The sequence below is a fragment of the Gracilinanus agilis genome, chromosome 1, assembly GCF_016433145.1.
Source record: "Gracilinanus agilis isolate LMUSP501 chromosome 1, AgileGrace, whole genome shotgun sequence".
Taxonomy (NCBI): domain Eukaryota; kingdom Metazoa; phylum Chordata; class Mammalia; order Didelphimorphia; family Didelphidae; genus Gracilinanus; species Gracilinanus agilis.
This window is the reverse complement of record NC_058130.1, coordinates 100,980,024-100,993,607: the sequence shown is the minus strand read 5'-3', so window position 1 is coordinate 100,993,607 and position 13,584 is coordinate 100,980,024. Positions and strand designations below refer to the sequence as shown.

General features: G+C 37.5%; 1 protein-coding gene across 2 annotated transcripts in view; it reads left to right on the top strand.

The window, feature by feature from the left end:
* Positions 1-8,396: 8,396 nt before the first annotated feature.
* BAAT (bile acid-CoA:amino acid N-acyltransferase) overlaps positions 8,397-13,584 on the top strand; it is a 24,591-nt gene continuing 19,403 nt past the window's right edge. The window contains exons 1-3 of one of the 2 annotated variants that reach the window (XM_044657007.1): positions 8,397-8,563; positions 10,293-10,379; positions 11,810-12,322. In XM_044657007.1, the coding sequence (XP_044512942.1) occupies positions 11,860-12,322 (463 nt within the window). In that variant the 5' untranslated portion in view covers positions 8,397-8,563; positions 10,293-10,379; positions 11,810-11,859. The remainder of the gene's footprint in view (positions 8,564-10,292; positions 10,380-11,809; positions 12,323-13,584) is intronic. The other variant, XM_044657006.1, reaches the window with a different exon arrangement.

Sequence of the window (13,584 nt, the reverse complement as noted above, 5' to 3'; positions counted from 1 at the left end):
ACTGTGTGACCCAGGATAAGTCACTTAACTTCTCTGTGCCTCAGTTTCTTCATCTATAAAATGAGAGAGTTATATTCAGTGACCTCTAAGATTCCTTACAATTCTAAAGTTATGACTTTATGATCCTTCTTTTTGGTCTTTGTGTCCCAAATTTCTCTCCCACTTAATCCATCTTTCACCTAAGACCAAAGAGATTGTCCTGAAAAACAGATTTAACCATATTACTCCCCCATTTGGAAACAATAGTGGCTCTAAAACCTGGCCCTTTTCTACCTTTCTAGTCTTCTGACATTTTGATCCCTTCCCAGACTCTACAGTGTGGCCATATTGACCTGCATGTAGTTCTTCACATAGAATGTTCCACCTCCCATTTTCATTTCTTTGCACTAGTTGTCCCTTATACCTAGAACGTCCTGTTTCTTTATGTTTGCCTCTTGAGTTCTCTGTTTTCCTTCAAGAATCAACACAAATGCTGAAAGTTTCATGATTCCCATAGTTGCTGATGCTCTCCATCCCAAAGGACATTGTATATGTTTTTATGAAAAAAATATCTATATATATTACATAATATATATATTTCATGTGTGTGTATATATGCATATGTATACAAAAATGTATATATGTATATATACACAAAAATGTATATTTGCATATATACACACAAAAATGTATATATGTATATATATATACATATAGCCCCAGGTGTAGAGTAGAAAACTGAGGTAGGAATCAGGGTTTGCATATCTGTTAGGGTCTAGGAACTTCTAGGAAAATCTGTACCTTTTTCTCATTACAATCCCCAACCCCTGGAAATGGGCTCTGCAAATTTAAGTGGAGGTGTACTTTTGGGTAGGGAGCAGACTCTGCAGAGGCTGGAAGGCAGGTCATCTCCAGAAGTGGGTTTCTATCAAAGTAGAAGCAGAGGGATCAAAGGAAGCAGAGGAGAGAGATGAGATAGAGGCAGAACTGCTGCCCACAAGATAGAGGACTAGAGTGGGAATAGCATGAACAGAGTTAGGTACAGAAAATAGTACTGGAACCAATAAAAAGAATGGTCCTAACAGTTCAGAATTAAGATAAAGAATAATTAATTAATAAAACAGTGCAGCACAAAGCAGATGCCCAGTAAAGAACATTAGAGATAAAGTAAGATGATCAATTATATATAAATTATATAGAATGGGTAACTGATCAAAAATATAGATTTTCCAATTCATGCTTGACTAATGCTGAAACCACAGATTTTGCAGTTGATATTTAACTGATGCTCACTGATAAGAAATACAAAATTTCAGAGTATGAGGGTCCTGTTCCTATTACTACCCACTGCCAACCTTCATCAAATACACTTATTTATTTATATACTGGTTGACTCTCAAATTAGAATATAAGCTTCTTGAAGGCAGAGTCTCTTTCATTTTTGCCTTTCATCCATAGTGCTCTTCATGCTTGACACATAATAGGTAATTAAATGTGGCAATTAACATTGATTGAATTTTTTTGATACTACTTCCAGTTTTACAAGATGGGATATAACTAAGGTAAAGTCAGTGGGGTTTTCACTCAGGTTGGAAAATATATAGGGTACCAATAGCAACATCTTGGAGAGTTATTCTGCTCTCAAAGTGGATTTCTACCTTTTCAATAGTTTAGAAACCTCATGGTGTCCCAGAGTCAACTTCTCTCTCCTTCCTTCACCCTTAACTCTCATCTCCCACTTCTCAATCACCTGTAGACTCCTGATATATCCCTGCTCCTACATATCTGCCCTGTAGCTTCCAGTCTTGTTTCATGGAAATATCACAATATTTCAGGGCAAGTCTTTATTTCCAGAGGCTACAACCTAGATAAGCACACCCATCTCCACTTTACCCAGTCCTACCAACTTTGTGATGGTACATGGTAAACTGGTGACCTATAGGGAGTTTGTGACAATCTCCTGAGGGCAGGTCATCATTCACTCATCATTGTGTAGAAGACCAGGCTTCTTTATATTCGAGTCTTCCAACCTCTGAGTACATAGTGATGTGAATCCTTTCATTCAGGAAATAAATTTAGCATCAACAGAACAAGAAATAGAGGCAGATCTTCTTGTTCACCCCTTTATGTCCTGCCATTTTATTTCTTTGTCCCATCCATCACTGCTCTTCTCACCTTCTATGCCACCTTCTTTTCAAGTTCTTACTATGACCTCAGATCCAGCTAAAGAAACAAATATAGCTCTCCTTTGATCCAGCAATACCACTAATAGGTCTAGGTTCAGGTTGCTCCTAGTCTCTGCAATAAATTTTGCCTTTTCACTGGGGGTGTACAGTTCAGTTAAAAGTAGTTCCACATCTTCAAAGGTTGGATTGTAAAGACGCGCAGCCCTTTTATAATCCTTGATTGACTTATGTGGATTTATTAAGATCTCTAGGTCTCCCCCAAAAAATGGCTTATACCCCTTAGCGTGTACAATTCCTGAGTCCAGTTGGACAACAGTCCTGTATGTAATTGGCAAAATAGTCAAGTAGCTGCCTCAGCCCCTTTCATCTATTCTTCATTGTTTGTATCTTTGGCTTTCTCTTTAGTATCACCTTGGATTGTCCCCTCAATTAACTCCAGTTGTAAAACAGTCTTAGCATCTAGTTCTTTGCCTTCCCTTATTTGCCTGTTAATTTCAACAAGTAGCTTCACTTGTTATTTCACTGTCTCTAGAACTAGGTTGGTATCTTCTGCCTTGCCAAAAGTATGTCTAAGGAAATTTCCCAGAAGCCAATAAGCTTGAAAGATTGACATTATTGTTGCCATTTCAGTTGGTATATAAGCCAAGGCTTGCCCAATGGTTATAGTCAGCCATTGGTATGTATCATATACCTTAAATAACTCAATAAAGAATTGTGGTATTAAAATCACCCATAAATTATAAAATCCTTTCCAAAGACTGTAAAGAAATAACAAACTACTCCCTACTGTGATTAGGATCCTATTTAGGGAATTAGCCACGATATAACCTGCTTCTTCTGGTACAAAAATCCTAGGCTGGCTGGCCAAACTGTTGAATTGGATCAGATTTGCAATGGTTGGTAATAGAGTCAGAGCAAGCAGGATGCTGCTATCCTACGGGGGCGGGGGGAGGGGTAGGAGTGAATAGAATTATTCCCCTTTTCCCTCTTGAAACAGTTACACAGAAGGAAATAACTATTAATTGAATCCCCTTTAGGTTAAGGAGATTGAACAGGCTTGACTAAGCCAAGGCTAAGTTGGTTGATAGATAGGAACTGATCCCACTGAGATTAGCAACTTCCACTGTTTAAAGATTATTCTCTACTATTGCACTCAAAGGAATAAAGAACTGGAGGAATTCCATGTGACCTGGAGTGACCTCCAGGAATTGATACAGAGTGAAAGGAGCAGATCCAGGAGAACATTATACACAGAGACTGATACACTGTGGTACAATCGAACACAATGGTCTTCTCTACTAGCACCAATGCAAGAATCCAGAGTAAGGCTGAGGGACTTATGAGAAAGAAAACGAGCCACATTCAGAGGAAGAACTATGAGAGGAGAAACAGAGAGGAAAAACAACTGCTTGAACACATGGGCTGATGGGGATATTATTGGGGATGAAGACACTAAACGATAACTCTAGTCCAACTATCAATAATATGGAATTAGGTCTTAATCAATGATACATGTAAAACCCAGTGGAATTGTGTGTCGATTAAGGAGGGTTAGGGGAGTTTGGGGAGAGGGAAAGAACATGAAACATGTAACTATGGGAAAATATTCAAAATAAAAATATAATTAAAAAATAAAGATTATTCCCCAAGCCCTGAGATAAATAAAAGGTTCAAGTTGTCTTCTCAACCAGCAGAACTGCTACAGGCTCTCAAATTTAACTAGGAAAGGAATTTATTAACTTCAGGAAAACAGAGAGAGGGGAGGTGGATTTTAGGAATGAGGAGGAGGTAAGCTATCTAAAATCTCCAATAAACTTGTTGGCTTCACTGTCCCCAGAGGGGAAAGTGTTTTGAATAACCTAACTATATCTCACTCACTAACTAACCTTTCTCCTAATCTAATGTTTCTAAATTTAAGATGGTGAAAGTAAACTTGATTGAAGATCTGTTTGAAATAGAGATCAGCTGAGATTATGTAAGTGAGGTAATTTTTCTCAAAGCTCACAGCCTGGTATAGTCTCTATGGAGTAAGCCAGCAAAATAACATTCCGCTCCCTGAGGTCAGAGATGAGCTAACAAAAAACAATGCTACACTTCTTCTCAGCCTCCATTGAACCCCAACAGCAGTGTCCAAAGAGTCCTTGCAAGTTGTGTGTCTTGGCTTTTTATACCCAAGTTCTTAACTGCCCCAACTGCCCCTTCTCCTGGAGTTCTGGGGGGCACTGAGGGATTCTGTGAAGCAGATTTAACCCCACTTAAGATCATGGATGTTATAATCCCAAAGAAATTTTAAAAGAAAGAGAGAAAAGAACATTCTTATAAAAAAAAGATTTATTGCAGCTCTTTTTGTGGTAGCAAAAAATAGGACTTTGAAGATTTCTCAATGAATTTGGTAATGGGTGAGCAATAATATAGCAATATGATTGTGATGGAATACTATTGCACTCTCAAAAATGACAAGCAGGATATTTTCTGAAAAAATTCAGACTTGCATAACTGATGCAAAGTGAAGTGAGCAGAAGTAGAAGAACATTATGCATAGTAACAGCATTCTTGAGAACTCAATAGAAAAATTCAACTCTCAGATATGAAACTTAAGAGAAACACAGATCATCAGGAAAGAGAAAGGATTCAATAAGGTCATGCTGTTTACATTCCTAAATGGGAATTTGATATAGGTAATATAAAAAAAAAACCCTTACCTTCTGTCTCAAATTAATATCAAGTAATGATGCCAAGCCAGAATAGTGGTATAGGCTAGGCAATTGGGGTTATTTATGTGACTTTCCCAGGGTCATAGAGCTAGAAAGTGTCTTGGGCCAGATTTGAACTCACAACTTCTAATCTCTAGGTCTAGCTCTTTATTCACTGAGCCTTTTAACTGGCACTATACTTGTTAACTCTTAAGAAGTTTATCATTAAGGCAGTTAGAAGAAAGAAAGGTGTGAAAAAATAGAAATAAAAAATTTTTTTAAATAGGAAAAAGGGTGGAAATAAGTTATTCACTGATGAAATGATGTAAAAAAAGAGAATCTGAAGGTAAAAAAAGAGGATTGCACTGAGAGGAGAGGGAAGGGAGAGGCAGAGTGGAGTAAATTATCTCACCTGAAGAGGTTTAAAAAATTATATTGAAAGGGTAGATGAGGGTAATGATGTGCATTTAAACCTAACTCTCATTGGAATTGGCTCAGAGAGGGAATAACATCCATACTCAGTTGGGTATAGAAATCTATCTTACCCTATATAAAAATGTAGGGAAGGAGTAAGAAAAGGGAGAGTGGGGCTAATAGAAGGAAGGGTGAGTTGGGAGAGACAGTGGATAGAAGGGAAACACTTGTGAAGAGGGACAGAGTGAAAGGAAGAGCATGATGGAAAAGAGAAACTAAGATGGAGGAGAATGCACAGCAATAACTATGAATGTGAATTGAGACAATGAGACAAAAGAATGAGACAACCTCACTCATAAAATGGAAGTAGATAGCAGAGTATATTAAAAACCAGAATCCTACAATATACTCTGTTCATAAGAAACACATTTTAATCAGGGAGACACAAAAGAGTATAGGTAAGGAGCTGGAGCAGAATCTATTATGCTTCAGCTGAAATTTTAAAAAAGCAATTGTAGCAATCATAATTTCAAACAAAGTTAAAGCAAAAATAGATCTAATTAAAAGATATAAAGAATAAACTTACATGAAGATAAAAGATACCATAAACAATGAAGTAATATAGATACTAAAGATAAGGTAACAAATGGCAAAGCACCCACATTTTTAAAGGAGAAATTAAATTTGCTCTCTCAACAAATCAGAGGAAATATACAGTAAAACTATAATAGTGGAGGACCTCAACTTTCCTTTCTAAAAACTAGATAAATATAACCAAAACATAAACAAGAAAGAAGTTAAGAAGATGAAAGGAATGTAAGAAAATTTTAGGTTTAATAGATCTCTGGAGAAAACTGAATAGGAATAAAAATTCTTCTCAGGAATACTCGATACCTACACAAAACTTGACTATGTATTTGGACATTAAAAGCCTCACAAGCAACTAATTACAATCAATAAGGGGCCATGAAAAGATAAATTAAGAATTTATTAGAAACAAAATAATCTGATTCTAAAGAATGGGTGGGTTAAAGAACAAAGCATAGAAACAATGAGTAATTTCATTGAAAAGGATGAATGAGAAAGCATATCAAAATTTATGTGATTTAACCAAAGCAGTACTTAAGGGGGAATTTCTATCTCTATATGCTTGCATCAAAACAATAGAGAAAGAACAGATCAATGAATTAAGTATGCAACTAAATAAACTAGATAAAGAACAAATTAATTATGCCTAATTAAATTGGAAATACTGAAAATCAAAGGAGAAAGTAAGACAATCATCAAACTAATAAATAAGACTAGGGGTTGGTTTTATGAAAAAATGAGTAAAATAGACTGTTGGTTAATTTGATGAAGAAAATGAAATTACCCATATCAAAAATGAAGAGGGTGAATTCAGTGAATTCAGTACCAAAGAATAGGAAATTAAGGTATTCATTAGGATTCTTTTGTCTAGTTATATGCCAATAAATCTACTAATCTAAGTGAAATGGAAGAATTTTTACAAAAATACAAATTGCCGTAATTGATAGGAAAGGAAATAGAACACTTAAATAATTTCATTTCAGAAGAAGAAATTGAAGATGTCATGAATGAATTCCCCAAGGAAAATTCCCCAGGGCCTGATGGATTCATAGGTGAACATTTAAATACTGAAAAAACATTTAAACCAAACATTTAAAAAATAGTTCCAATACCATATAAAGTATTTGGAAAAATGGACAAAGAAGGTAACCTTCCAGATTCCTTTTATGATGCAAATATGATGCTGGTATTAAAGCCAGGAAGAGCAAAAACAGAGAAAGGAAATTATAGATCTCTTCCTTGAGTGATAAAGTTACAAAAATTTTAAAGAAAATATCAGCAAAGAGATTACAGCCATATATTATAAGGATCACTCATTATGACCAGGTAGAATTTACACCCAGAATGTAGGCTGGTTCAGTATTAGGGAAACTATCAGCATAATTGACCATATATCATTAACAAAAACAACAGAAATCATATGATTATCTCAATAGATGCAGAAAAAGCTTTTGACAAAATAACATTTCTGAAAAGAATATAAGGGAAAATGGAGCTTTCCTTAAAATGACAAGTAATATCTACCTAAAATCTTCAGCAATTACTATCTGTAATGGGGATAAGCTAGAAGCCTTCCCAATAAGATCAGGGATGAAGTTAGAATGTTCATTATCACCACTATTATTCAATAATGTACTAGAAATGATTGCTGAGGCAATAGGAGAAGAAAAAGAAATAGAAGAAATTAAAGTAGGCAATGAGGAAACTAAACTATCACTCTTTGTAGATGGTATGATAATATATTTACAGGATCCTAGAGAATCAATTAAAAATGTTGCCCTAATAACTTTATTAACAGTATTATGGGATGCCTTGAAAGGAAGCAGAATAGACATCTTCTTCTCCTCCTACCCTTCTCCAAGGGAGGCTATGATTCCTGCTGGCAAGATAATAGGAGTTGAGGGCCAACAGAAATTTGGCCACTCTGCTCTCATCACAGGGAGAGGGTACCACCCTAGAAATGCGTTTATCTTTTCCTTTAAATTTGATTAAGCTATAGAATGTTATGTTTAGATTCGAGCTACCTTCTGGTTGTTCTTTCATTATTAGGAGGGGAAAAGACCATAAGCTTAATGCCCAAGGCAAGACTATCTTCCCACCAAATACCAGTTCCATAACGAAAACACAGACTTAGCCAGAAAACACATTCAAAATAGTAGCAGAACAGAAATCAGAGAAATTATGCATAGGAGAATCTATGCTAAGACAATACAAAGTGAAGGAATTCTCCTACTGGGAGGAGGATAATTCAACTCAACCAAGAGGGAAAGGGTTCCAGTAGCTTCTAATCAAACATGCTGTTAAGAGAGACAGGATAGAAATTGCCAGGTCTTGTCATGTCTTTCTGGAGCCTTTTTCCTCATTACTTGAAGTAAAGTCGGTTACTTCCATCTTCTTGAAGTTGGAAGCCAGAAGTACGCAAGAGACAGCAAGGCCCAGGCTGCATGGAAGCCAGAAAAACAGAAAACTGAAGGTAATGAAATTCTCTTGCTCCTGCCAACTCTACTCTGCTCCTCATCAAGGGCAGGACATTGATCTCTACCAATAAAAGGAGTCCCAAGCCAATGGACTTTGAGCCTGGATTTATAAAAGGAACAGAACTGAAAAGGAAGAAGGGAAAGGAAGAATGATCACGTCACAGGCAGATTAAGAAAGATGAACAGAAAACTACAGGAGGGGCCAGGAGAGGAAAGCAGCCTGAGAGTAAGTACTCTTGTGAGAGCATGCCTTTGAATGTCTGGAGTCAAGGGACTGAGGGCAAAGTTTTTTGTTTTTTCTTTGACAATTGCTGGAATGGAGCCAGTGAGAAAGACTAGCTAACTAGCTTGCCAGAAGTCAACTATAGTACTGAAGACTTCAGACCAGGTACTTGGAAAGTGAAACTTGAAAAATCCCTCCTAGAGCAGCTAGGAAAATTGAAAGCTGTTCTTCAGTTCAAAGTTCGTGTTTACCTACAACTTTGGCACTTATGTGACAGAATTCCCATTTTCTGCTTTGTATATGTGGTGAGGCACTTGTTTATCCTGTCCTGGTAGTGTGCCCTAATATAAGTTCATTTTCTGTGCAATAATGTATGGTCACATCAGCCCAAATGATGGAGATTGAGAGGTTGAGAACATATCTTACAGTCTATGGAGAAAAAGTGAGACTACAATTTCATCACAGGCAGGGGACGATATTCTTATTGAGAAGGATAGAAACTTTTTTTTTTTGAACTTAGTGGGAAAAGGTAATCATTTACTGAGGGAAAGAATAAACAAACCGGCTTGCTGGGAGAGAGTTTCACATTGCCAGGCTGATTTTTTTCTTTAGAGTGTTTCATAAGAAGTCTCCTCCTGGAGGTGGATAACAATATACCCCAGCTTCTGACTAGAAATGAATATAAAATGAAAGAAAGTGAGCTCTTTGGGACCAAGTAGCATTATTTCCTGCCCCTTCCCAGAACAGTGTCTTTTCCATAATAGATAGTAAATAAAAAGTTGTAAATTCACTTGAGTTGCATTACAGGGGTTTAGCTGAAGGCCACGGGAAGTGTGCTGGCCTCCCTCATTTTTCAAGGAATGAAAGCTTCCTTGCACTCAGGCATTCAGTGGGTGGGTGGGGGGTCTGTCTGAGACCCTCAGAGCTTAGGCTATCAAGGTGTGTCCCAGAGGTGTAACTCTTTTGTCTGTCTTGAATTAGTCCAAGGGTAATGGTTTTTGCCTCAGGAGTCACAAGAGCAGGAAGGGGGAAGAGAATTTCCCTGTTTACAGCCTGCCTGAGTTAAGTACAGGGTCCCTGCCATCTCTGCACAATGCCCATGTCATCTTGAAATGAGATGGTAGCAATTTTTGGACAGTCTGAGGACTCAGTTTTCCACTTTGGCAGCTCTTGAATTGTTTTAAATTCCAACATAATGTGTGGAGTGAAAAATGAGTGTATTATTCTCAGTATTACATCTCAATATTAACATCTCCAAAACGAGTATGCCTAGTACCCCAGAAAGAGTTAATGAAGCTAGTCTCTCTACTGATGTCTTCTGGCAAGGCAATTCCACCCTGCCATTTTCCATGTTGCACTCTGAGACAGCATTTCTTGCTGGACAAAATTGCAACCAGCCCCCCCCCCCCCCATTCAGAATACAAAGGTCTTTTAATTACCTTTGGCCTGAGTGAGACAGAAACAACTAATGTCTTTTCTATCAGAAGCAACCAGTGTCTTTACTATATAACATATTTTGGGGATGTCTTTTAAGTTGGTACTTTAAAATGTTTAAAACATAGTCTAGTGATTTAGGAATAAGTTTTATGAATAGAGGTTAGGCTAATAGCTTCTCCCCTGTTCTATAACTGCCTCCCCCAGTTTCTTTCCAGAGCAACCTTTGGCTGCTTTAATTTGCCTTCTTAGTCTCTTCATCTCTTACTAATCCAGCCTGTGCAATTTGCATTTAAAGGAGCCTGCCTGAGAGAACTTGTGGCTTGTGAGAGGTGTCTCCCAATCAGCCCTGCATTCAAAATGTGTCATAAACTGTTCTGGGTTTGTATGTAGATTTGAACCTGACTTTGACCCTTGATCTTTTGTTTAATTTGGAGGATACCCTACTTAGGAAAGCTGAAGGCTGGAATGTGACTGGGATGAATGTCAGGATGATGTCATTTAACCTGAGGAGTTATATTTTCACATAAATAAGGTTTTTTTTTTCCTGTAAAATGGAGGGTATTTTTGACTCTCTCTCTCTCCTTCTCTCTCTCTCTCTCTCTCTCTCTCTCTCTCTCTCTCTCTCTCTCTCTCTCTCCCCTCTCTCTCTTATTCTCTCTCACTTCTTTTGCTCTTGCTCTCGCTCTCACTCTCAATACAGACTTACACTCATACACTTGTAAAGTACATATCTGTCTATCTTACAGATATATTTTAAAACAAAAATTCCTGCCCTGGCTATACTACTGTTACAAATAAAGGTTATTCATGTTTTCACTAGGCCTATCTCCACCAATGAAGATGGCAAAATCCCAATACCTCCTCATCTATCTCAAACATTTATCTATGCCTTTAGAGCTCAACCTTTAAAATTATTATTGACAGTGACATTTTTCCTGACTTTGCAAGGACCATATAGGATAGAATGTCTTGTATAACCTCAGGCACCTGGAAATATATTAATATGGGTATTGGTAATGGAACATGATTATGTTCCCAACAATTTCACTTGGCAATTCCACTTTGAGAAATTTCCTCCTGATGTTATTGCTTCAGTCTTTCAGAAGAGTAGAACCAAAAAGAAAGTTCACTTCTTGGAACCAGCCAGAAAAAAAAGACAACTATATAAACATTCTACTTTATAAATGCCAATGACATCATATGGACTCCATGAACAAGTATAAAGTCAACTGGTTAGGATTGAAAGACTTTCCCCAAATGGTCCCTTTTTTAAGCTTACATACTCTACATTGCAGTGTCCCACCTTCTGTTCCTTACCCATCATTCTTACTCTCTGGGTTTTGCATTCCTGTCTCCAATCCCTGGAATCTTCCCTACCTCAATACTTTCTCTTAACTTCTCTAGTTAACTTGAAGGCTCAGCTTATATCCCACGTTCAACAGGAGGCCTTTCCTGGTCTTATTCCCTTTCCACTAATAACAACTTCCTCTACCCACTCCCATCCCCTTCTAATACCTCAGCTCAAAATTCTAACCCTCAGCTCAAAAAAGCATAGAAAATTATTCTTAAGATTACATAGAATAATGCAGATGGTATTGTTTGCCTTCTGAATGGGGAGGGAGAGACTACAGGGAGAGAGAGAATTTGGAACTAAGTGTTAAAGAAAAGAATGTTAAAAAAAAAGAAAAAGATATATATGGATAATTAGTTCATTAAGGACTAAAAGATAGTTCTCTTGCATTCATACCAATGTTCTTTGTACTTAACTATACAACTACTTTATTTAATTCTATTAATTTTTTTAAATTTCAGATTTGACTGAAAGCTGTACTGTGAGACATCTATAATTTTGGTTTCTAACAATGGCCCAGATAATTGTCCACCCCAAAACAGCTCTTGTGGATGAGCCACTGCATATCCGAGTAACTGGCTTGCTCCCTTCTCAGTTGGTAATGTTGCAGGCATCACTGACAGATGAAAAAGGACAGCTTTTTCTTTCTCAAGTCTTCTATAAGGCTGACAAAAATGGAGAGATAGACCTGGAGCATGCAGGAGCAATTGGAGGGGACTATGTTGGTATCCATCCTATGGGCCTCTTATGGTCTTTGAAACCGAAGAAGATATTATCTAGGCTATTGAAACGGGATGTGATAAACAGCCCCTTCTTGGTTCATCTGGATGTGTATGATTTTATACAATTTTTCACCAGTTCACCTGACAGTCTTATGGCCAGTGAGACTGTGGAGCGATGGTACTCAGCACCTGGAGTACAACGAATCCAGATAAAGGAAGGCCAAGTTCGAGGAGCTCTCTTCCTCCCACCAGGTGAATAATAAATGAGTCACGTTCTTAATCATTAATACTCCATCCAGTTTCTTCTCTCTTCAGCATTTAGCTTAGAGGTGATTAATAATATTTTTAGTCCCTACAGGATTCAGCCTGTGAAGTTATCTTTGCCTCATATGCAATTTTTTTAACAATTTATTAATATTCATTTTTAACATGGTTACATGATTCATGCTCCTACTTTCCCCTTCACCCCCCACATTCCCCCCACCCATGGCCTACGCACATTTCCACTGGTTGTAATATGTGTCATTGATCAAGACCTATTTCCAAATTGTTGATAGTTGCATTGGTGTGGTAGTTTCGAGTCTACATCCCCAATCATGTTCGCCCTCAACTCATGCATTCAAGCTGTTGTTTTTCTTTTATGTTTCCTCTCCTGCAGTCCTTCCCCTGAATGTGGGTAGCGTCTTTACCATAAATCCCTCAGAATTGTCCTGGGTCATTGTATTGCTGCTGGTACAGAGGTCCATTACATTCAATTTTACCACAATATATCAGTCTCTGTGTACAATGTTCTTCTGGCTCTGCTCTTTTTGCTCTGCATCTGTTCCCGGAGGTCTCTCCAGTTCGCCTGGAACTCCTCCAGCTTATTATTCCTTTTAGCACAATAGTATTCCATCACCCGCATATACCACAGTTTGTTCAGCCATTCCCCAATTGAAGGACATACCCTCCTTTTCCAATTTGTTGCCACCACAAAAAGCGCAGCTATAAATATTTTCGTACAAGTCTGTTTATCTATGATCTCTTTGGGGTACAAACCCAGCAATGGTATGGCTGGATCAAAGGGCAGGCATTCTTTTATAGCCCTTTGAGCATGATTCCAAATTGCCAGCCAGAATGGCTGGATCAGTTCACAGCTCCACCAGCAATGCATTAATGTCCCAATTTTGCCACATCCCCTCCAGCATTCATTACTCTCCCTTTCTTTCATTTTAGCCAATCTGCTAGGTGTGAGGTGATACCTCAGAGTTGTTTTGATTTGCATTTCTCTAATTATTAGAGATTTGGAGCAGTTTCTCATGTGTTTATTGATACTTTTGATTTCTTTACCTGAAAATTGCCTATTCATGTCTCTTGCCCATTTATCAATTGGGGAATGGCTTGATTTTTTATACAATTGCTTTAACTCCTTGTATATTTGAGTAATTAGACCCCTGTCAGAGTTTTTCATTATAAAGATTTTTTCCCAATTTGTTGTTTCCCTTCTGATTTTGACTACATTGTTTGTGTTTGTA